Source organism: Nothobranchius furzeri, chromosome 12 (genome assembly GCF_043380555.1).
Source record: "Nothobranchius furzeri strain GRZ-AD chromosome 12, NfurGRZ-RIMD1, whole genome shotgun sequence".
Classification (NCBI taxonomy): Eukaryota; Metazoa; Chordata; class Actinopteri; order Cyprinodontiformes; family Nothobranchiidae; genus Nothobranchius; species Nothobranchius furzeri.
Window position 1 is genome coordinate 32,480,791 of NC_091752.1, and position 22,228 is coordinate 32,503,018.

At 45.2% G+C, this 22,228-nt stretch overlaps 1 protein-coding gene across 1 annotated transcript in view; it reads right to left on the reverse strand.

The window, feature by feature from the left end:
- The window catches only part of insyn2ab (inhibitory synaptic factor 2Ab), a 35,595-nt gene extending 18,512 nt beyond the window's left edge, over positions 1-17,083 (reverse strand). The window contains exons 1-3 of the mRNA XM_054750330.2: positions 16,983-17,083; positions 16,618-16,780; positions 8,300-9,464 (exon numbers count right to left, since the gene is read on the reverse strand). Coding sequence (XP_054606305.1) covers positions 8,300-9,459 — 1,160 coding nt within the window. The 5' untranslated portion in view covers positions 9,460-9,464; positions 16,618-16,780; positions 16,983-17,083. The remainder of the gene's footprint in view (positions 1-8,299; positions 9,465-16,617; positions 16,781-16,982) is intronic.
- Positions 17,084-22,228: the final 5,145 nt, after the last annotated feature.

Here is a 22,228-nt window from a genome sequence, read left to right on the forward strand (position 1 = left end):
GCCTGAAATATCTGGCTTTGTATGGAATGAGTCTATCTCATATATTAGTTTCACCTTTTTATTACTGAAATAAATGAATAAATGAACTGCTTATTCTATGTTTTGAGTTTCACCTGTTTAGCTTTTTTAATATACCATGAATGTTCTCCCTGGGCTGCCACCTTACCGTGGTGGAGGGGTTTGAGTGTCTCAATGATCCTAGGAGCCAAGTTGTCTGAGGCTTTCTGCCTCTGGTAGGGTCACCCATGGCAAACAGGTCCTAGGTGAGGGATCAGACAAAGAGCAGCCCAAAGACCTCTCATGATGAATTGTACAAATGGAAACCGTGTTCCCTCGCCCGGACATGGGTCACTGGGGCCCCCCTCTGGAGCCAGGCCTGGAGGTGCGGCATGTTGGCGAGCACCTGGTGGCCTGGAGCCCAGCTGGGCACAGCCTGAAAAGGAAACATGGGTCCCCCTTCCCATGGGCTCACCACTCGTGGGAGGGGCCAAAGGGGTCAGGTGCAGAGTGTGACGGGTGGTAGTCGAGGGCAGGGACCTTGGCGGTCTGATCCTTGGCTACAGAAGCTGGCTCTTGGCACATGGAATGTCACCTCTCTGGTGGGGAAGGAGCCTGAGTTGGTGTGTGAGGTTGAGAGGTTCTGACTTGATATAGTCGAACTCACCTCAACGCATTGCTCTGGAACCAGTTTCCTTGAGAGGGGTTGGACTTTCTACCACTCTGGAGTTGCTCCCACTGAGAGGTGCCGAGCAGGGGTGGGCATACTAGTTGCCCCCCCATCTTGGTGCATGCACGTTGGGGCTTACCCCAGTGAATGAGAGGGTAGCCTCCCTCCGCCTACATGTGGGGGGATGGATTCTGACTGTGGTCTGTGCTTCTGCACCAAACTACAGTTCAGGCTACCCACCCTTTTTGGAGACCTTGGAGGGGGTGCTGGATAGCGCTCATTCCAGTGACTCCCTCGTTCTGCTGGGGGACTTTAACGCTCACGTGGTCAACGACAGTGAGACCTGGAGAGGTGTGGTTGGGAGGAACGGCCCCCCAATCGGAATTCGAGTGGTGTTTCATTATTGGACTTCTATGCCAGACATGGGTTGTCCATAATGAACACCATGTTAAGATATAAAGGTGTCCATATGTGCTCTTGGCACCAGGATACCTTAGGCCGCAGCTCGATGATCGACTTTGTTGTTGTTTCATCTGACCTGCGGCCGCATGTCTTGGACACTCAGGTGAAGAAAGGGGCGGAGCTGTCACCTGACCACTACCTGGTGGTGAGTTGGCTCGGGTGGGGGGGGGGGGGGGGGGGGGCAGTGCGCTACCAACACTATCTATAGTGTGGATGGTGTGCTGCTGACCTCTACTCAGGACATTGTGGATCAGTGGGCAGAATACTTCGAAGAGCTCCTCAATCCCACTGACACGTCTTCCAGGGAGGAAGCAGAGTCTGGGGACTTTGGGTTGGCCTCTCAAATCTCTGGTGCTGAGGTCACTGAGGTGGTTAAAAAGCTCCTCTGTGGCAAGGCTCCAGGGGTGGATGAGATCCGCCCGGAGTTCCTTAAGGCTCTGGATGTTGTGGGGCTGTGTTGGCTGATGCGGCTCTGCAATATCGCGCGGACATTGGGGGAAGACCCACTGGACTGGCAGACTGGGGTGGTGTTCCACTTATTTAAAAAGGGGGGACCGCAGGGTGTGTTCCAACTACAGGGGGATCACACTTCTGAGCCTTCCTGGTAAGGGCTATTCAGGGATTCTGGTCCATCGGATTGTTGAACCTCAGATTCAGGAGGAGTAATGTGGTTTTCGTCCTGGCCGTGGAGCACTGGACCAGCTCTATACCCTTAGGGGGATCCTGGAGGGTGCGTGGGAATTTGCCCAACCAGTCTACATGTGTTTTGTGGATTTGGAGAAGGCGTTTGACCGCGTCCCTCAGGGGGCCCTGTGGGGGGTACTCTGGGAGTATGGGGTACCAGGCCCTTTGATACGGGCTGTTAGGTCCCTGTATGTCCAGTGTCAGAGCTTGGTCTGCTTTGCCGGCAGTAAGTCGGGCTCGTTCCACGTGAGAGTTGGACTCCGCCAAGGCTGCTCTTTGTCACAGATTCTGTTCATAACTTTTATGGACAGAATTTCTAGGCACAGCCAAGGTGTGGAAGGGATCTGTTTTGGTGGCCTGAGGATCAGGTCTCTGCTTTTTGCAGATGATGGGGTCCTGTTGGCATCATCAGAACGTGATCTTCAGCTTTCGCTGGAGTGGTTCGCAGCCGAGTGGGAAGCAGCTGGGATGAGAATCAGCTCCTCTAAATCTGAGACCATGGTCTTGATTCAGAAAAGGGTAGAATGCCTTCTCCGGGTCAGGGACGAGGCCTTGCCCCAAGTGGAGGAGTTTAAGTATCTCGGGGTCTTGTTCACGAGTGAGGGAAAACTGGAGCGTGAGATTGATAGGCGGATTGGTGCTGCATCTGCAGTGATGCAGGCGTTGTCCTGGTCTGTCGTGGTGAAGAGAGAGCTGAGTCCAAAGGCAAAGCTCTCGATTTACTGGTCGATCTACGTTCCTACCCTCACCTATTGTCATGAGCTTTGGATAGTGAACGAAATAATGAGAACGCGGATACAAGCGGCTGAAATGAGTTTTCTTTGAAGAGTGGCTGGGCTCTCCCTTAGAGATAGGGCGAGAAGCTCGGTCATTCAGGAGGGGCTCGGAGTAGACCCACTGCTCCTCCACATCGAGAGGAGCCAGTTGAGGTGGCTCGGGCATCTGGTCAGGATGCCTCCTGGACACCTCCCTGGTGAGGTTTTCTGGGCACGTCCAACCGGGAAAAGACCTAAAGGTAGACCCAGGACACGGTGGAGGGACTATGTCTCTCACCTGGCCAGGGAACGCCTTGGGATTCCCCCGGAGGAGCTGGCCCAAGTGGCTGGGGAGAGGGAAATCTTGGCCTCTCGCCTTAGGCTACTGTCCCCATGACCCGACTCCGGATAAGCGGATGAAAATGGATGGATGGATGGATGGATGGATGGATGGATGGATGGAAGGATGAATGTTCTCATGCAATGTCACTTAATCTTTTACCATTTAGAAGCATGTTTCTTTAATGACTCTTAGCAATATGCACATCACTTCTTAACTTATTATCTGTAAAATTGGCAGTTTTAGCCTTGTCATTATGATACAACTAGTGGTTCATGACATATTTAGCAAATAAACACACATAGACTCATGCAAAACCTGTGCTTACTGACTTTTATGCTTTACTCATAAGTCATCAGCTGAAGTGTGGAAAACATTTAGAGAAGTACAACTTGTGCTGTGGAGAATGACTGGACTTTCTTTTCTGAGGGTGTCATTAAATTTACCTTAAAATCTAAGGAGAAGTGAAACAATGAGCAAAACTCCTGAAATGAGAGTTCAGTTAATGAACTGAACATGTAAGGAACGGTCATGTTTATGTATTCTCCCAAATTCATTTTATTCTGCACTGTGTTTTAAAAATATGTGACATCATTGATAAAAATACTAGCATGCACAACATTGCTCAGCCAAAAAAGGATCACGCACTGTTTGGTTGGACCACCTTTAGCATGGATTACAGCACATGCTCATTGTTTTGATAAGCTTCTGTAGTGTCACAAGGTTTATTTCCATCCAGTGTTGTATTCATTTCTCACCAATATCTTGTATTGATGATGGTAGAGTCTGACCGCTGCACAAAGCCTTCTGCAGCACGTCCCAAAGACTCTCAATGGGGTTAAGGTCTGGACTCTGTGGTGGCCAATCCATGTGTGAAAATGATGTCTCATGCTCCCTGAACCACTCTCTGTATTTGAGCCCCATGAATCCTGGCATTTTCATCTTGGAATATGCCTGAGCCATCAGGGAAGATGGAATAACCTGGTCATTCAGTATATTCAAGTAGTCAGCTGACATCATTCTTGGAGCACATATTCCCCACAAGCTTGTACAGTAGGCACTAGGCATGATGGATGCATCACTTTATTTGCCTCTCTTCTTATCCTGACGCACCATCACTCTGGAACAGGGTCTATCTGGACTCATCAGACCAGTGGTAAAAAAAGCGTTGAACAGTTTTTAGTCCAGTTTTAGTCATTTCTACAATCTTCTTAAATGTTTTCTCTGCTTAATGTATACCAATGATTTGACCATTCTCAAGCAGGCCAACATCTTTTCCACAACTGCCAGATGTGTCTTTCCACATGTTTGTTTAACCCTGCCACTGTCTTTATGGGTGACCCCGCGAGGAAAGTTGACCATTGAGCAGGATTGATGGTTTATTCCTTGAGGTCCATGTGGCAGGGGTGAGGTGGTGCTCACTCCTCACCCCTGCCACATAGACCCAAGGGATAAACCATCAACCCTGCTCAATGGTCAACTTTCCTCATGAGGTCACACCCGTTAGGACAGTGGGAGGGTTAAGAAATGAGAAGCAACTCATTGCACTAGGAGTTAAATAACATGTTGCCAGCTGAAGGAAGGATAATTCCCCATGCAGTAATTATCCAACAAGAGCCTCGTACCTATTTTCTTAGTTAAATCCAGGTGGCGACTTTGTTTTCGGCTGGACAGTGTATGTTTAACATATTTTAGAGTCAGTGAGCTTGTAGGAACTGTTTAAGTCAGCTTTAGCATCAATTTAATACATTTCTAGAGTTGAAATCCTCTCTGAAAATGTTAATCCAAGTTCTAGACACTGTGAAAGTCAGAGTTTCTGATTTAGGTCATTTTTTCCCCATAAAATCATTCAGTGACCTCTTAAGCCCCGTGAAAAGGAGCATTGTTATAACAGGCCACTATTACTTCATAAAGGTGAACACTCTGTCACATATTTAAAGTGGTTTGCAGTGACCCTTCCCTTTGAGAGGTCAAAATGCCCAACACAATAAAATAAGGCTATAATTCCTGTTATAGTAGGGGTTAGAAGGGGTGGACTGCACTGTTGTCTTGGTATACATGGCATATCAGGTCACACACATAGTGAAAGAATTATGAAGGGTGATTCACATTACTATATCACATTTCTAGAAGAAGTGTAGCTGAAATTTCTTGCACATTAGAGTTTTTTCTCATTTCCCTTTTTTTCTGCCAGGTCAAACTTGCATCAAGGGTCTAATTTAGCTCTTGGTTCAAAGCCAATATTGATCAACGCTGTTTTGCACAGTCCCATGTACTGGACGTCACCTTTGACTTTACCAAAGACTGCAGCTGGTCAGGGTTGCCCCTAAATCACAGCCTCCTTCATGCCGTTTTCATGGTTTCACCCTTCAAATGTGAAGTTCTTTCTCTATGTTCCACAAACGCCTGGTTTCAAAATAATGAGTAATCATGCTGAACCGTTGTCATTGCACCATTCACCAAAACAATCATCACTGTAATTTTTGCCATAATTGAGCAGCAGACACCATCTGTATCCCAACAGAGAACTCTCTCAAAGCCATTTAGATTTTTCTCTGTTCTCACTGCAAAATCGGAGTCAGCTGAGCCAGCCACATACAGAGCATGATTAGATGTTAATTATTTAGCGTTGCGGTAAATTATTTATATTTTTCTCCCTCCAAAAATTCCTCTATTGATGTAATTTACATCTTAGAAATATTGAAATTGAAATATAGGATTTATTTTCCCCAATATTGCACCTGTGAATGTGCTCTAGCAGTGTAAAACTGCATGATGTAATATTGGACTTAATAAGTCATTAATATTCACACATAATCTGAAACGGATCTCAATTTGTAGAAGAGCCTAATTGTACTGAATTGTCTGTGTTGATGCATCAGAATGAGGGTTTTGTAATAACCCATCGAATTCCCTTTAAGATCAAGTCACTTCTTCTTAACTCTTTCTTGCGCGATATATTTACAAAGTATTACTTTGTAGCAGTCTACAGTATCTGGTTGCTCAGTTATACAAAAACAGGAAAGAATGTTTGTAAGTATGCTAGTGAAGACAGCCTTTACAATTGCACTTCTGATTCACAATCCTCCAGAAGAACTCAATACAGGCACTTTAGCAGGCACAGTTTTGTGTAGATGAAAGGCAAATTGTTGTGAGGTCGCACTAATTGTGCCTTTAAAACCAAGTTCCACAGAGCACGCTAGTGTGCCTCGTTGTTCCCTGGATATGGACTCAAATAAAATGTGCTTGCTTTGGGTTTTAAAGATGAGATTCAATGTGCTACAGGATAATTGTTAGCAAACCTATTTACTCCTTTTAAATTCCTCTAATTAAACATTTGTAGGACCCAGTAGACACAGAGTCAGTATAACCCTCTACACTACACTACACTCGACAATCTTGACTATCAATCGAGCTGGTTATCGATTGCCAAATACTTGAATATTCTGAGTGTTTTCAATGACAGGTGCTCATAATTTTGTTTTGTTGGTTTGAGGGCAAAAAGAAAAATAGTAACCATTGCTTTTCAATGTCTCACAATGCCGACTATCAAGCTTCAATTCAATTACATTAGCCTTTCTTTTAAACCTATGGTTATTAACCAAATGTAAATATTTAGTTTACCAACAGTCTAGGTCATCCATCCATTCATTTTCTTTACTCATTTATCCTCGCAGGGTTGGGTTGCCGGGGGGCGGGTGGGGGGTGGGGTGGGGGGGTTTGGACTGTGGGAGGAAGTGCCCTGGGAGAACATACAAACTCCATGCAGAAAGACCCCAGGTTGGGATTTTAACCTGGGACCTTCTTGCTGCAAGGCAACAGTGGTAACCACTGCACCACTGTGCAGACCCAGTCTAGGTCAGTGGGGGGTGGGGTGGGGGGTGGGGGGTGGGGGTGGGGGTGGGGGGGGGGGGGTCCGGAGGATGGTAGCATAATTGACAGCCACTGGTCGAAGCCAAGGCTGTTCAGTTCTGGTCCTGGAGGGACACTGACCTGCATGTTTTAGCTGTTTCTTTCCTCCATCACATCTAGTGAATTAATCTCAATAATCAAATTGCCTCTTGAGAACATCCTCAAGTTCTTCAGAAGCCTGTTAGTCATCCATTGATTCAAATGTTCTAGTGCTGGAAAACAAGCAGGTATGTGGCCCTATAGAGGACCAGGATTTGATAGCCCCGGTCTAGCTCATCAATGTCTACTTCTACCTCTATGTGATGTACCAGACAACTCTACAGGATAATGATAGAGAAGTTTCAAACATGACGTGATGCATTCTACATGGTCTGATGTTATATTATTCAATTCTAATATTTGCATGTCTTAGGATTAAGGGCATGTTCACACAATAGCAATTTGCAATGGTATGCATTAATTTGCTTTTGGGCTTCATCTTTGGCCCATTGAACCTGTTTTCCATTTCTTTCAAAAGCAAGCTAAAACAGACTGATCCAACTCCAGAGCGTGTGTTCTCTATCTTTGTGTCCATTTGTGATCTTATACCGAGCGAATGTCCATACAGAGTTGACATGCAGCACATGTCTTACATAATACAGTTTGATGGTAACATTTCTGAATGCAGCAGCAGAGGGTCTGTGCTGAGTGACGCATGCCTTCCAAACATGCTAGCGAGTCCATCTCACTACATCGATCACAGCGGCTCGACGGTTACTCGTTCAGTATTGCCTGAAAGGCTGAAGGCCACATAGAAATGTGATGTCTGATCTTATAGGTTTCACCAGATCTGTAGTTTTTCTGTATTTTTTTTTTTAGCAGAAGATTTTGAAAGACCCACCACTTTGTAGTCCTATTTCTAGTTTTTCTTTAACGCCTCAAAAAACGAAAGCCAAGCCGTCTTTTCCAAAGACTGTTCATTGATTGCTATCAACTGGGTTTTCCAGCTCATAATCCAGCAGGTTACAGGTAATTGGCATTTTGCAACATGATCATGCTCACTACGACTGATTGTTTAAATCTGGGTCACAGGGATTTTGTGAGGCAAGAAACAGCATCAGTCAGAAAAATCATGCAAGCTTGAAATACTTTCATGTTATAAATCCCTGAAATGGGTCTTGTGTTCCTGTGAGCTGCTGCTTTTTACTGTTACATTTTTTTCAAACAGAGAAGTTAAAATAACACATTAAATGCTGGACATTTCACGACTCTTTCATCTGCCTGCATGTGTCATTTGCCCTTGTAGAAGGGTTTAATATGTTCTGTATTCCTAGATAGATTGCAGTTTCTTTGAGTGTGTTTTCATTACCAATGATGCCAAAAGGAGTGAACAATAAGACAGCATTTTTACAAAATTAGCAATACTCTGCATAATATCTTCTCTGTCTGTTGCATTTGTATACTGAGCATGGTTGGCTGCATTTGTAAAAGTCTGCTCACCCTTCTCTCTGAGCTTCACCTTTCTCCAGCTCCTGAATAACTCCAAGAAGAACCTTGATGGTCTCCTGGCTTGAGTTGATGAGGCTCTCCATGGCCTGCAGCTGTGCTTTGATATCCTTGTCTCCAGATAAAGGTATTATCGGCTGGCTGCTCCTCATGCCTGGGGCTTCCATGCCTCCTGGTGGAAAGCTCTCCTCCCCCCCAACCGTTTGCTGGAGTTTGGAGGAAGCTGATGCATGCCTTGTCCGACACTTCCCTTGCGATTGCACGGAGCATTTGACACTGTGAGGAAAAGTCTGCGAATGCTGTTCATTTGACTGTGCACCCTTTTTCCGTTTACAGCTTACAGAGGGGCTTCCTATAGATTCCACTTGCGTTAAAGAGTTCCATGCAACTGGGCCCATACCTTTTGGCTTGTCCTGTGAAATCTCAGTGTCCACCAGCTGGCGCTTTGAGGAAGTGCCAGCATCAAAGCTTTCTTTGGGTAATCCTTTGTGTTTCGTCCATTTCCCACAAACTTGATATTCTGGTTCCTCTTTAGAAGGAGTTTCACTTGGATGGCTTTCTTCAGTAAAATGGGATGACTCTCGGCACGAGGGTCCATCCACACAATTGGCACTGGAGAGCAAATCCTCCGTATCACTGCTGTCATCAGTGTGGTGAAGCAGGGCTTTTGTCTGCCCCACAATCTTACCGTTGTACTCAGACGACTCTCCAGTTGGCTGTCCATCATCACCTCTTGTCTTTATATCACTCAAAAATCCATTGTTTTGTCCCCTGTAGTCTTCCACCAGAGCAGTATGTTTAAAAGTGTGTCCCTTTTTCCTCTCAAACGGGAACGTCTTGTATCGCTTAGTGAGGTCTGGAGAGGTCTGTACACCAGTGCTCCTGGTCACATTGGGAATAGAGCGTCTGGCAGGCATGGTCATGTACTTTCTGTGGGTTACCTTGCAGGAAATGGATCTCGAGTGTCTTCCCCGGTATTCGTTTTGAGCTTCGCAGATATCCTTGAAGCGCACTTGTAAGGCTTTGTTTCTCTTCTTTACCTGCTTCCCTCCTGATTCTAGTTCAGAGTGTGTAGCGTGTGATTGGCCCGTTTCTGAGTCTGATTCATCTGAATTTGAGAGATCAACACATTGGGTGTCCTCCTTGCTCACCATATTTTCTGAAAACAGAGAAAAAGGAGAGTGAACGAGTTGTTCTGATACTTGCAAGGTGAATTTATTCAGTGATCACTTATTCAAGTAACGAATTTTTTTTATTCAAGTAAGACAAAAAAAACTCACACAGAAGAAATTGAACTCCTGGTTTCTGAGTGCAGGTTTTTCTGGTTCATGTCTACTTTTTATATCTTAGCTGTCTTATTTTTTGCTTCAACATTGGTGCTTTACAACTGTTCATATGGAAAAACAAAACCAATCATCTGAAACCAACCAAGAATTTCTATACACAATCATTTTTGCTGCTTTTGTTAAAAACAAAAACACTTCTTTATTTTTTTTTTATTTGGGTCCGTTAATGATTCCAGTGCTCAGTTCCACTCCAGAAATCCATGCAGCCTTTCCTCATGCTGCGGCATCTCGCAAACCAGTTTTCCTGCCAGTTGTTTGATGATTAGCTTCTTGAGACCTTTTTGGAATAACAATAGCCTTCACGCTGCTGTCCTAGCTGTTTCTGCCATTATTTAAATACTGTTTATAGACTCTGGTACACAACTCAGCCTAGAAACAGCTTTTCTGTTGACACTGGGTACCACTGCTGAATCATTTAGTAGCCAAGATAACGTAATGTGAGTAGAAGAAGTGTGCTCGACAGTATCATTAACTCATGGGTTTCTGATAGTGGACTATGTTATTTTTTACTGTAAAGGGGCTATGGTGTATTTGTTTAGCTGATTTATGCTTAGCTGTGTCAGAACATTTCATGTCCTTAAACACGACAGGCTATTTGGCTTTCTTTGTACTTAGGCCCTGTCCACACGTAGCCGGGGATCTGCCAAAACGTACATATTTTTCTACGTTTTGGCCTGTCATCCACACGAAAACGGAGTTTTTTCACACAAAAACTGATCTTTTTAAAAACTCAGGCCAAAGTGAAGATCTGCGTTTTCTCCGTTTTGGGTGTCTGCGTGTGGACGGACAAAACCGCAGTTTTAAGGTCCGCAACGTCACTTTCCGCAACAAAAAAAATGCTGACGTCACGTGTGCGACCTGTGTTTACACTAGCCGACAGCATGGATGCCCTCAGAGCTGCACTCGCTTTATCAATTGCCCATGCGCTTTTTGCTTGTTTGTTTTTGCAAGCGGAATTACTGCTCCTTGCGGAAGACCACAGACGAAGGACGAGGTTAAGAACGGGGGAAGTACTGCCGCCTACAGGTCTGGCATGTCCTTAACAACGTATTCGGGTACTTGTGGACGGAGTTTTTTTTTAAACGAGGTGGTGTGGATACAAGTTTCTGGAGGGGCGGATATTCGTTTAAAAAAAAACCCGGCTACGTGTGGACTAGGCCTTAGATGTTGGAATTTTGGGGAATTCAACTGGAATTATATTAGTCTCCCTAGATGGTTACAGCGCTGCAGTAAGCTCACGTGGGACACGGCAACCCCACACTCACTGATAACAGTAGTTACATCCCAGCTTCTTTTGTTTTTAAAGGAGAAAACCTGACAATCTCCAGAGCCAGCTGGACATGAAATATGTTTCAGTATAACCTTCCTGCTAAAATGACTGAAACATTAGATTCTTTTGGGATATTCTCATTGTAAAATTTTCACTATATTCTTACATACTGCTCCTTTAACTCGTTCACTTCCATTGACGACTAAAGTCGTCAAATGCATTTTTAATGGGGCATCTTGAAAGTAAACAACAGGGCCTTGATATACTGTACTTGCTGTTTGACAACGCAGATGTGTGTTTAAAATGGCTGCCACACATTACGCTGATTTGAAGAGGCATTTGTGCGTGTCCACTGAAATTAACGTGACACGTTTAAACACTGCAATATACTAGTAACCAGTAGGTGGAGTTGACAATATCAGGGGGACACATGGTGACAGTCTCTGGTTTCTTCGATACAGCTGCTGTCTCCTTTTCTGTCGTGAACTCAAAATTAACCAAGTACTGATCTCTTCTATTGACACCATATTTGTTTTGGTTGTACCCACAAACTCGGCTCTCTGTCCGGTCTGAGTAGTCTAGTGTGCCCCCTTGTGGAACACCCCAGTACTATGTGAAGTACAATGCTGTGCAGACACAGCCTGCTGTCTGTGCCAACGCGAGGTCAAACAGCAAGTATATCACTGCCCTAAGGAGATCTTTTTGGGACCCCGTTATGAAAAAAGCCAGGAAAGCTTCTGCAGCTAACACTTTGTCAACTGATTGTGAAAGAATGGAAAAAGCTAGAAACACTCTGATTCTTCCTGTTGTAAGAAGTGAGTCTACTCTTTCTTTTGGTAGTTTTGATGTTTACATGGTCATAGAGCACTATGTCCTGTGACTCTTCAGCAAACGATACCAATGCTCAAAACCCTGTCAGTCAGGCGTTTTCGGTTCAGAAAACAGCTGGCAGTGATTGAGTTAATGTTGGCTTTTTAATGAAAATGAATAAAAGAGCATTTTTTGCATCACTATAAGCTAAACTTTCCGAGATTTAACACAAGGATCAATTTGGTGTGCCACCCCAACATTTCTCTGGCCCCATGGCCACCCATATGAAACTTTTCTGGGGGCACCACTGGGTGCTACCCTTCATATCTAACCATATTTACACCCTCATGTTTCTTTTTCTCTGTGCAGCTTCTTAGCGTTGCTTGGTAATGATTTCCCCACAATGGTTGGAGTTGTTTTGTTAAATGGCCAAGAGGTATTTGGTGCTGATCCCCCTAGCTAAAAGGTGTTTACTATACCTAATATTCCTTTTGTGGTTTGAGGTTTACAGTAAAGGAAATGGCTTTGCAGTAGCTGTGGTCTGCACACCCTAGACTCTAAATAATAACTGGTGTATAGCTCCTGGAGCTGTATCCACCTGTTGGCAACCAAGCTCCCTGGAGGAAAATTTATAATCATCACTCCTGAATCTCAGCCGTGCTGAGCATGGAGTGGCGAGGTCAAAAACTAAACACAAAATATGAACTGCGCGTGCTCTTCCACACCTAGAGGAGGGTTTACGAGTGAGCCGGCAGAATGAACTGACCTTAACTCTCAGAGAGAAATAAAATTAGGAACTCATTTACACATCAACCGCAGGTGATTAGATAATATTAGAGGCAGCTTGAAACCACTTAACATATTTGAAAAGGATGAATAGTCAAGTCTTTGTGTTAAAACCTTCAGAAAGGCAAAGTTTATAAAAACAACGTTCTGATATTGATTTTTACGTTAACTTAACAATTGGACTAATTATATACATATATATATATATATATATATATATATATATATATATATATATATATATATATATATATATATATATATAAAAATTATTTTTCTATATGGTTTCTTGTCATTATTTTTAAAGTTGCAATGGCAAACTAATACTTTGTTAAACTATTAACAGATAAACTGACCCTCAAGATCTGATTCTTTCATGCAACTCACTACATAAATAAAAAAGAATCCTACATATGATCAAATGTCATAAAACATTATCTTTGAGCGTGTTTCAGGCATTTGCACAAGGAAATGAAGTGATGTCTGATATGGTTGAAGGGAAACTTCAGAAAAAAGCTGCTTAATCATTTTCATATGACAAGACACTGTGCGATGAATAAAGTCCAAGAAATCATTTATCACAGCACAAAAGCAACCTATTCGTGGTGTTGTGGCTCCTCAGAAAGTAATTATGTTTAATCATCTTGAGACACTGTAAATTCATCAGTGAGATTGTTCTGGTGCAAAAGTTACACTGAAGAGACATTTCCTAACTGTCACTACCTCTGTAAATTTTGTGAACAGAATCACTTGCATGAATGTGATTGATACTAATTTCTGCACATGTAGTGCTGCACAATAATACAAAGAAATAACATAACTAGAGATTGTGAATATGGTGCACCCTTTTCACCTGTGTTAAAACTTTCTGATACTCTCCTGGATTGGTTTCTGTGTGCACGTGTTGACAGATAAATGTGCTTTTGTTCTTGTGTGGGTGCATGTGCTCCTTTGAATGTGCTTTGTGCGAGTATGGGAGCAGGAACAGAGGCAGAGAGTGTGTGAGCATTAGTGTGTGTAGGCCTTGTAGTCACCTTTTTAGAGACACCTTTCCCAGCATCTTAAGGAGCATGCACGCAGGCATGCACACACACACACACACACACACACACACACACACACACACACACACACACACACACACACACACACGCACGCACGCACGCACGCACGCACACACATACACACGCACGCACGCACACACACACGCACGCACGCACACACACACATACACACACACACACACACACACGTGCAAACAGACAGGGGCTGATAACAAAAATAAAGCAGGAGTTTGGTTTTTTCCCAGAACTCTTGCCTGGTGTTTTATGCTGCGTTCTTTTCATGGAGCATAACCTTCAGCTGTACAATCAACATTTAGAACAATGCATTCAGCTAGCTGCACTCTGCACTGCTTTAACAGACAGTTAGGTTAAGAAAAACCCACGCCATAAAGTGTAGCTTCATCCCATTAATATGGCGTGCTGTGTCATGAATTTGTACAGAGATGACGGAGATGTTTTGAAAATTGCATAGGGCAGGTGATTTATTTTTTATCTTTTATCTTTTTGATGGCGGGTGGCTGGTATTTGTTCTGAAACACAACTTAATATGCTCTTTGACTTGTAAAGTTGTTTGTTGAGGTGTTTTCACGGATCAAAAAAATTTGTTTGAGGCAGATTCACATGAGAATGTGCTATTTCACACCGATCTTACACCGCTGAAAGGGTAATCACAGCTGCAGGAAGTCTCCACTGAGCACGTACAGTTTCTCATGCAGTCGTGCAGCACATGTCATGCAGCCAAATCAGAATTCACAAAAACGGGATCGAGAAAAGCTCTGACTCATTATTGTTGGAGGTCTGATACAGAGACAGGGAGAGACGGCTGAATGGGAGACTGTTGTGACACATGGATGTATTCAGACTTTTGAAAGAGACTCTCCATTTTCTCAGCATCTTCTTTTCTCCTCCTCCAAGCCCTCCTCCTCACAGCAAGCTATCTCTGCTAATGACCTGAGGTCCTTCCCTGATTTGGCCCCAGCTATCCAAAGGATTATGAATAATGTATTGAGTCTAAAATTGCAAAAGTAATCCTCTGAAATCTCCTTATGTACCCTGACAGTCCACGTTGTGTGCTCCAATTCCCAACAGTTCTTTAAACAGAAATGCTACATGTGTGCAAAAATAAAATAATAATTAGGAATTCCATTTAGCTACAATAACATGATTGATCATCATGAATGCAATGTTGCGGGAATGGGATGCCTATGAGGACGTTTAAATAAACTCTTTTGATGCAACAGCGATTCAGCACCACTGCTGAATCATGATTTCTTCTTCATTGCAACATGAGGGGAAAAAATTGCTTTGCTTGCCATGCATCACTTTCTGTATGCATCAGTTAACTGAAATATATCAGCAGGATATTTACATTTGATAACACCGTCTAGACGTTCTCTTCAACGATAATGAGCTAACACATTTCTCAGCCTTGTATTCATCAGTACAAACTAAATGCATCATTAAAATGTATACATTCTCCTGGGTTTCATTGTATCCTGAGATTAAAATTCACAAAAAAATTAATAAATAAAAACAAAGCATTGAAATGAAGATGCTTTCTGTCCTTTTAAATACCACAGGAAGCCGTTTTGATTATCACCTCCTATGCATTCAACTCTGCAATGAGTCCACTTTGCATGAGGAATTTTTACACTTCATTTGCATTAATTGCAAAGTGTGACATTGCACCAGCTATTGCATTCACAAGCATAAAATAAAGAAGCAGTCACAGGATTTTACACATTGTCCTGTCTGTGAGGCTGTGCATGCGGCCCTCCGTGCGATCGCCATTCCAGAGGTTTATTCCTTATTAGGTTTATTTTTTGGCACGATGAATTTTGCCTCCACACAATCCCTGTTGCAGTAATATTTCTTTGCTTTCCACTGTGTGTGTGTTGAAAGCGGAGCCAGTCTGTTTTAAGAGCTCCACATTCACAGAGATACACGCATCCTCATTCCAGCTGTCGCACAGAGCTATCCCTATCTATCCTGGCTGCAGGCTACACTTGTGAAAGTTAGCTTTATGACTTTATTAGCTTTAAACATTTATCATGGAGCAGCGGCTTCCGTTACAGCAGGATAGCACACAAGGTTTAAGGAGCTTCCATCTCTGTAGTCTTGAATGAGAGCACAGGCTGTGAAAGATCCGTAGGAGATTTGAAGAGGCTAATATCAAAGAGGTCCTTTTTCCCCTAAATCTTCACCTGATATTTTTATCAGCCAAGTAAGTTTGGTCTGACAACAACAGTGCATCACCTTGATGACATCTCATATTTTAAAAGAGGTACTCAGGTAGCTTATAAATAGGATTATAACAGCACAAATGATGTCGAGATATGCAAAGAGAGAGAGAGATCATCCAATCTTTGTTTCCTGTAAAATTTTATTTTAAAGCAATGACCTGCAGAGAGGGACAGAGGAAGGGAGGGGGTGGGTGGAGGCAACAGCTGAGACCAAATACAAGTGCAGCTCTATGATGCAGTACCCCAGAGCCCTCCAGATAAAACACATTACTGGTCATGAGAAGTATCATCGTAGCTCTGATCTAATCCATACGCTACGCATCACACATTGCATGATGCAACTTAAAATAACAGGCGTCCTCCTAAAGAGGGTCATCACACTGATGGTCTGCTACAGTCAGATACACAACAGTGTGTTAGTGATCTCTCATCAATATTCCTCACTATCAAGCCCAGGCAATTCACAACTACTGCAATCTGGATAATCAGCTTCTGCCTCACTAGGTAAATGCTGCATTCCTATCAGCCGCCACAAAGACACGCGTCGTGATAAGTAGATATTAATCAGTCAAATGACATCACCGCTTATCTTCACTCAGTTGTGAAGAAAAAAAAAACATTTTGCATGCTCTTCAATTGGCTTTATACAAAATGCCTCCAACCTAATGTATCTCTCTAATGCATCCATGTGTGTGTGTATTAAATGGGAACTCATCACCACTGGTTAGTTGATTTATGAATTATGTTAGTTGTTTCTACTTTTATTCAGTTACAGATGAGGTGTAAGTCTTACCTTGAAAAACAGATCAGAGGTGAAGAGGACAAGAAAGCACAGATCCCCTGCAGAGCCAGTACTCATCCATGTATTCAGCCGGTGCCAGGGTACCGTCCAACCGCTGGAGCAGCTCATGCAGCCTGGGGGAGTACTAAGCGAGAGGCAGCCGGTGCAGTGACAGCTGGAGGAGTAGTGGCACATCCGGCAAAGATTCAGGTTATCGGGATGGGAGAGGGGAAAAAAGCAGACAGACATTGTCTCCAAACCTCACTGATATCCCTCCCCCTCTTTTTGTCTTTCACTCCACTCTCTCCCCCCTCGTCTCCCTCATGCACCTTATTCAATCATCACTGACACTCATTCGCTCTTGTCCCTGCACTCACCGGGAGCAGGCACTCACACACACAGCAGAGATCTCCATCTCACGGTGCTGCTGCTGCAATCCCTGTGCATTCGTGATTGAGGGTGTGTGTATGTGTGTGAGTTTGGTGTGTGTGTGTTTAGGAAGGGCAGGGAGGGGTAGGCTAGTGGGAGGATGGGTGGGTGGATGGGAAGAGGGCGGAGGACAAGCAGTGAGGGGTACTATACGTAAGCTGCTGGGGAAAGTCCGGAGTTGGTGGACTGCATCGTCGGCAAAGACCCTCTCAACTTGTCCTTCACAGGCTGGCTCCCTTGACACTGAGCTGTTACATAATCTGAAGGGCTTAGAGGGGGAGGCAGGGGAAGGAAAAGGGGGGTGAGAAAGAATAATACATTGTATTTTTAATTGGATGTCTCCTGCCCTCGCGCTACTTTCATACATCTGACACATTACTTATTGGAAGTGCTGAAGAAGGGGTGAAGCGAGCAAAGGGTGAGCAAAGTGGGTCCGTGGTTTCACAGAAGAGGGAGAACAAGGGAGACAAAAAGCCAACAGGGCAGTAGTGTTAATGAGAATACGAGACAAGAGAGAAAATGAAAAGACTAGAAGGAATAATGGAGGCGCCCATCAGAGAGTAAGACCTGGAGAGAAAAGGGCTTCGCTGGAGACATTTCGATAGTTGAATCTCAGATTGAGGAGGAGCAATGTGGTTTTCGTCCTGGCCGTGGAACTGAGGACCAGCTCTCTACCCTTGCAAGGGTGATGGAGGGGGCATGGGAGTTTGCCCAACCAATCCACATGTGTTTTGTGGATTTGGAGAAGGCTTATGACCGTGTCCTCAGGGGGACCCTGTGGGCGACGCTCCAGGAGTATGGGGTGGGTGGCTTTCTGTTAAGGGCCATTCAGTCCCTTTACCAGAGGAGCGTGAGTTTGGTCCGCATAGCCGGTAGTAAGTCGGACCTGTTCCCGGTGAGGGTTGGACTCCGCCAGGGCTGCCCTTTGTCACCGGTTCTGTTCATTACTTTTATGGACAGAATTTCTAGGCACAGCTGTGGTGTGGAGTGTGTCGAGTTTGGTGGCAGGAGAATCTCGTCTCTGCTTTTTGCGGCTGATGTGGTCCTCCTAGCTTCATCCAGCTCTGACCTTCAGCTCTTGCTGGGTAGGTTTGCGGCCGAGTGTGAAGCGGCTGGGATGAGGATCAGCACCTCCAAATCTGAGACCATGGTTCTCGACCGGAAAAGGGTGGCTTGCCACCTCCGGGTCGGGGGAGAGGTCCTACCTCAAGTGGAGGAGTTTAAGTATCTCGGGGTCTTGTTCACGAGTGAGGGTAGGAGGGATCGGGAGATCGACAGGCGGATTGGTTCGGCGTCTGCAGTGATGCGGACGCTGAGCCAATCTGTCGTGGTGAAGATGGAGCTGAGCCAGAAAGCCAGGCTCTCGATTTACCGGTCGATCTATGTCCCAATCCTTACCTATGGTCATGAGCTTGGGTAATGACCAAAATAACGAGATTGCGGATACAAGCGGCCAAAATGAGTTTCCTCCGTAGGGTGGCCGGGCTCAGCCTTAGAGATAGGGTGAGGAGCTCGGACATTTGGGAGGGACTCGGAGTAGAACCACTGCTCCTCCGGATCGAAAGGAGTCAGTTGAGGTGGTTTGGGCATCTGGTCAGGATGCCTCCTGGACGCCTCCCTGGGGAGGTGTTTTGGGCATGTCCTGCCGGCAGGAGGCTCCCGGGTCGACCCAGGACATGTTGGAGAGGTTACATCTCCAATCTGGTCTGGGAACGCCTTGGGGTCCTGCCGGAGGAGCTGGTGGAGGTGGCCGGGGAGAGGAAGGTCTGGAGCTCCCTAGTTGGGATGCTGCCCCTGCGACCCGGACCCGGATAAGCGGAGGAAGACGACGACGACGACTACGACATTATTAGATCATTCGGTTTTCAAAGACTTTTTGAAGATCTTACTTCCTGAGAGCGGTGGACAATTTTATCAAAGCTGTCCATGACACAGTTGTAGAAGCAACAAGCTAAAAAGTTGTAACTCCCACCATTATTGTGCAAGGCAACAAAGTCGTTTTTATAAAACAATGCCGTCAATTGGTTACAACGCTGTGACATTTATAAGTGGTCAGACCACAGAGGTAATATGGCGCAATTGTGGCCTTTATGCAAAAGATTAGGCGATGGTAGCATAAAGGGGGTATGGGGGGGGGGGGGGGGTCTCTGCGCTGCCGCAAACTTCAGTTTATTTTGGACATGACTTGCTTTTTATTGCAGCCGTGCTCATTAATTTAAAGTCAAAAAGTTAAAGTCCCATTAGTTGTCACACACACTGATGTGTGTGCGAAATTTGTTCTCCGCATTTGACCCATCCCCTGGGGGAGCGGTGAGCTGCAGACACAGCCGCGCTCGGGGACCATTTGGTGGTTTAACCCCCAATCCAACCCCGTAATGCTGAGTGTCAAGCAGGGAGGCATTGGGTCCCATTTTTTTCTAAGTCTTTGGTATGACCCGACCACGAATTGAACCCTGATCTCCCAGTCTCAAGGCGGACACTCTACCACTAGGCCACTGAGCTGGTAAGTATTGTTAACAAGCCACTCCTAAAGGTGTCTGTCTTCCACAGTCTCCATGCACTCTCTGGTGATCTGAGCTCCACCTCTCTCTAATGGAGAAAGGCTCCAGGAGCGCTGCATTGCTCCTGATTATCATCTCAACTGATTTTGTTCAAAAAGCAAACCTTACGGCCAAGGCTGGATTAACCATACGGGAAACTGGGCAATTGCCCAGGGGTCCACGAACTCTAAAGGGCCCAGGCCCAGGGCAGCAAGTGCATGAGCAAAATACTGTATCTGTAATCTCCCGCTTTATATTAAACAAACTGTCCACCCAGGCTTTTGTGCTTCACAGACGCTTTACTGCCTATGTCAGTTGAGAGCGTGCCGGTTGAGAGTCAGTCCCATGCAGACTGACCAATGAAGAGAGGGCCTCAAGTTAAGACCCTCTCCTCATTGGTCAGTCCACACGAGGTGGGTCAAAGGTTACGCCGAGCGCGTTACGTGACGTCAGGCGTTGCTACAATTGAAATAAATCATCAGACATGGAGAAGCTAAGTGGCGGCGTGAAACAGAATTAAAAAAGGAAAAGGACATCAGTAACGCAGAAAATTTAAAGTATATACCTAAAATAGGTAATTTCTTTACTCCTGTTAAGTCAGCTTCTGTCAATGACGAGTACTCAGCTAGCCAGGGCTTTTCTACACCGCCAACACCAGGTTACATTTACAGCCCGGACAGCAAAGAGCCAGCAGCAACTTCAAGCAACAAACGAGCTGCAACGAGTCTGATTGCTGAGGAAAGTGGTGATGGCGGGTCTCCAGTTTTGCCGCCACCAGAGCTGCTTGTCGAGTCTGGGAGCAGTCCCTGCATCTCACCGCCTCTACTCCCTGGGGATCCTGCACTGTGGGGGACCGTTACGGAGCAGCTCAGGGAAGAAGCAATTTACAGAGGGCCTGCAGCTTTCCAGAACCGGGCTGCTAAGTATCCTGCATCGGTAAGGGAGTCCGGACTTCGAAGTAGAACACGCTGCCTCACCAACGATTTGCTTCACTGCCGGCTTCCAAACAATCATATTGTGCCAAGAGAATGGCTTCTTTACTCGCCATCAACTGGATCAGTTTAGTGTTATGCCTGCATACTTCTGTCATCCCAAAAGCAAGCATTTATCAGTGGATTCTGTGATTTGAAACATCCAAAGAGGGTTAGTGATCACGAAAAGAGTGCAGAACAGAGACAAACCATGCTGTCTTTATTGCACAGATCTAAATATGCATGCAGAGTGGACACTTCTCTTGCCCGACAGTGAGTCAGAACAGCAGTACTGGAAAGAAGTCCTCAGACGTGTAGTGGCTGTTGTTAAATTTAAGGGAGCGAGGGGACTGCCATTTCGAGGCGACAACGAACTGCTGGGCTCTGCGCACAATTGGAACTATTTGAGACTGGTTGAACTTATAGCAGTTTGACCCCTTTTTAAAGGAGCACCTTGACCCCGGCTTTCCACGGGAGCCGTCAGCAGCACGTTTCTGCAGCAGCACGTCATAGCTGCTGATAGGAACCGCTGTGGTCAACAGAACCTTTTCCACCGGAGCCGTCAGCAGCGCGAGTCGGCCGCGTCTCAGGAGCAGCATGTCGCGGCCTTTACGCGCCGGTTCTATTTTCTACGCGCGACGCCTCTGAAACGGGTCAATTTCGACATTTTTGGGGAAGGAAAGACAGGAAATCGGACGCGGAAATGGAGAGAAGCTACCAAGATTTTCAGAATAAAGAACGTACTGCCTTCCGGTTGCTTTACTTTTAAAAAAGGTTACTAACTGTGCGGCCCCGTGAGAAGTTATCACCTAGCTAGCGGTCTCCTTTGTTTTTCAGGTCCGTATTGGCGATTATAAAACGGACAGAACATAAAACACAAACCATGTTGTAATTTTCTCCTGCTTGTTGTTGTGTTTACTGACGAAGTCACTCGTGTGACTTCGTGCTCGGTCGGTGACAGCTGCTCCCCTGCTGCTTCGCGTCTCGTGGGAAGGGCCAAGCAGCAGCTTACGCGAGCAAGACGTGCTGCTGCAGTAACGTGCTGCTGACGGCTCCCGTGGAAACCCGGGGTGAGAAACATGGCAATAAGGGTAGAGGTGAGCCATCTTACTTGTCATCAACTGTGTGCAAAGACTTTATTTCATTAATGGGTGAGAAAACTAAGCAAGTGATTGCAGAGGAACTCAAACGTGCAAAATATTTCTCTGTAATCATTGATTCAACACCAGATTTAGCACATGTAGATCAGCTCATATTTGGTTTTCATTTTGTCAGTGCAGATGGCAGAGCAGTGGAAAGATTCCTCGGGTTTGAGGCCATCCACAGCCACAAAGGTGTCAGCCTCGCTGAATCTGTGATTGAAATTGTGCGTCATTTGGGGTCAGACTTGTCAAACTGTCATGGCCAAAGCTACGATAATGCTAGCAACATGGCTGGCAAATACAGCGGGCTCCAGGCGCACTTGAAAAAACAAAACCTGCTAATTCATTATACACCGTATGCTGCCCACTCTCTGAACCTCGTAGGTGTTAACTGCATTGATAATTGCTGTGAGGAGGTTAACTCGTTTCTTGAACTGCTGCAGTCATTGTATACATTTTGTAGTGCATTGACACATCACTGGAATACAGTTTTCAATGACAGCGGACATAACATTAAATACACTTTGAAATCCCTCAGCAC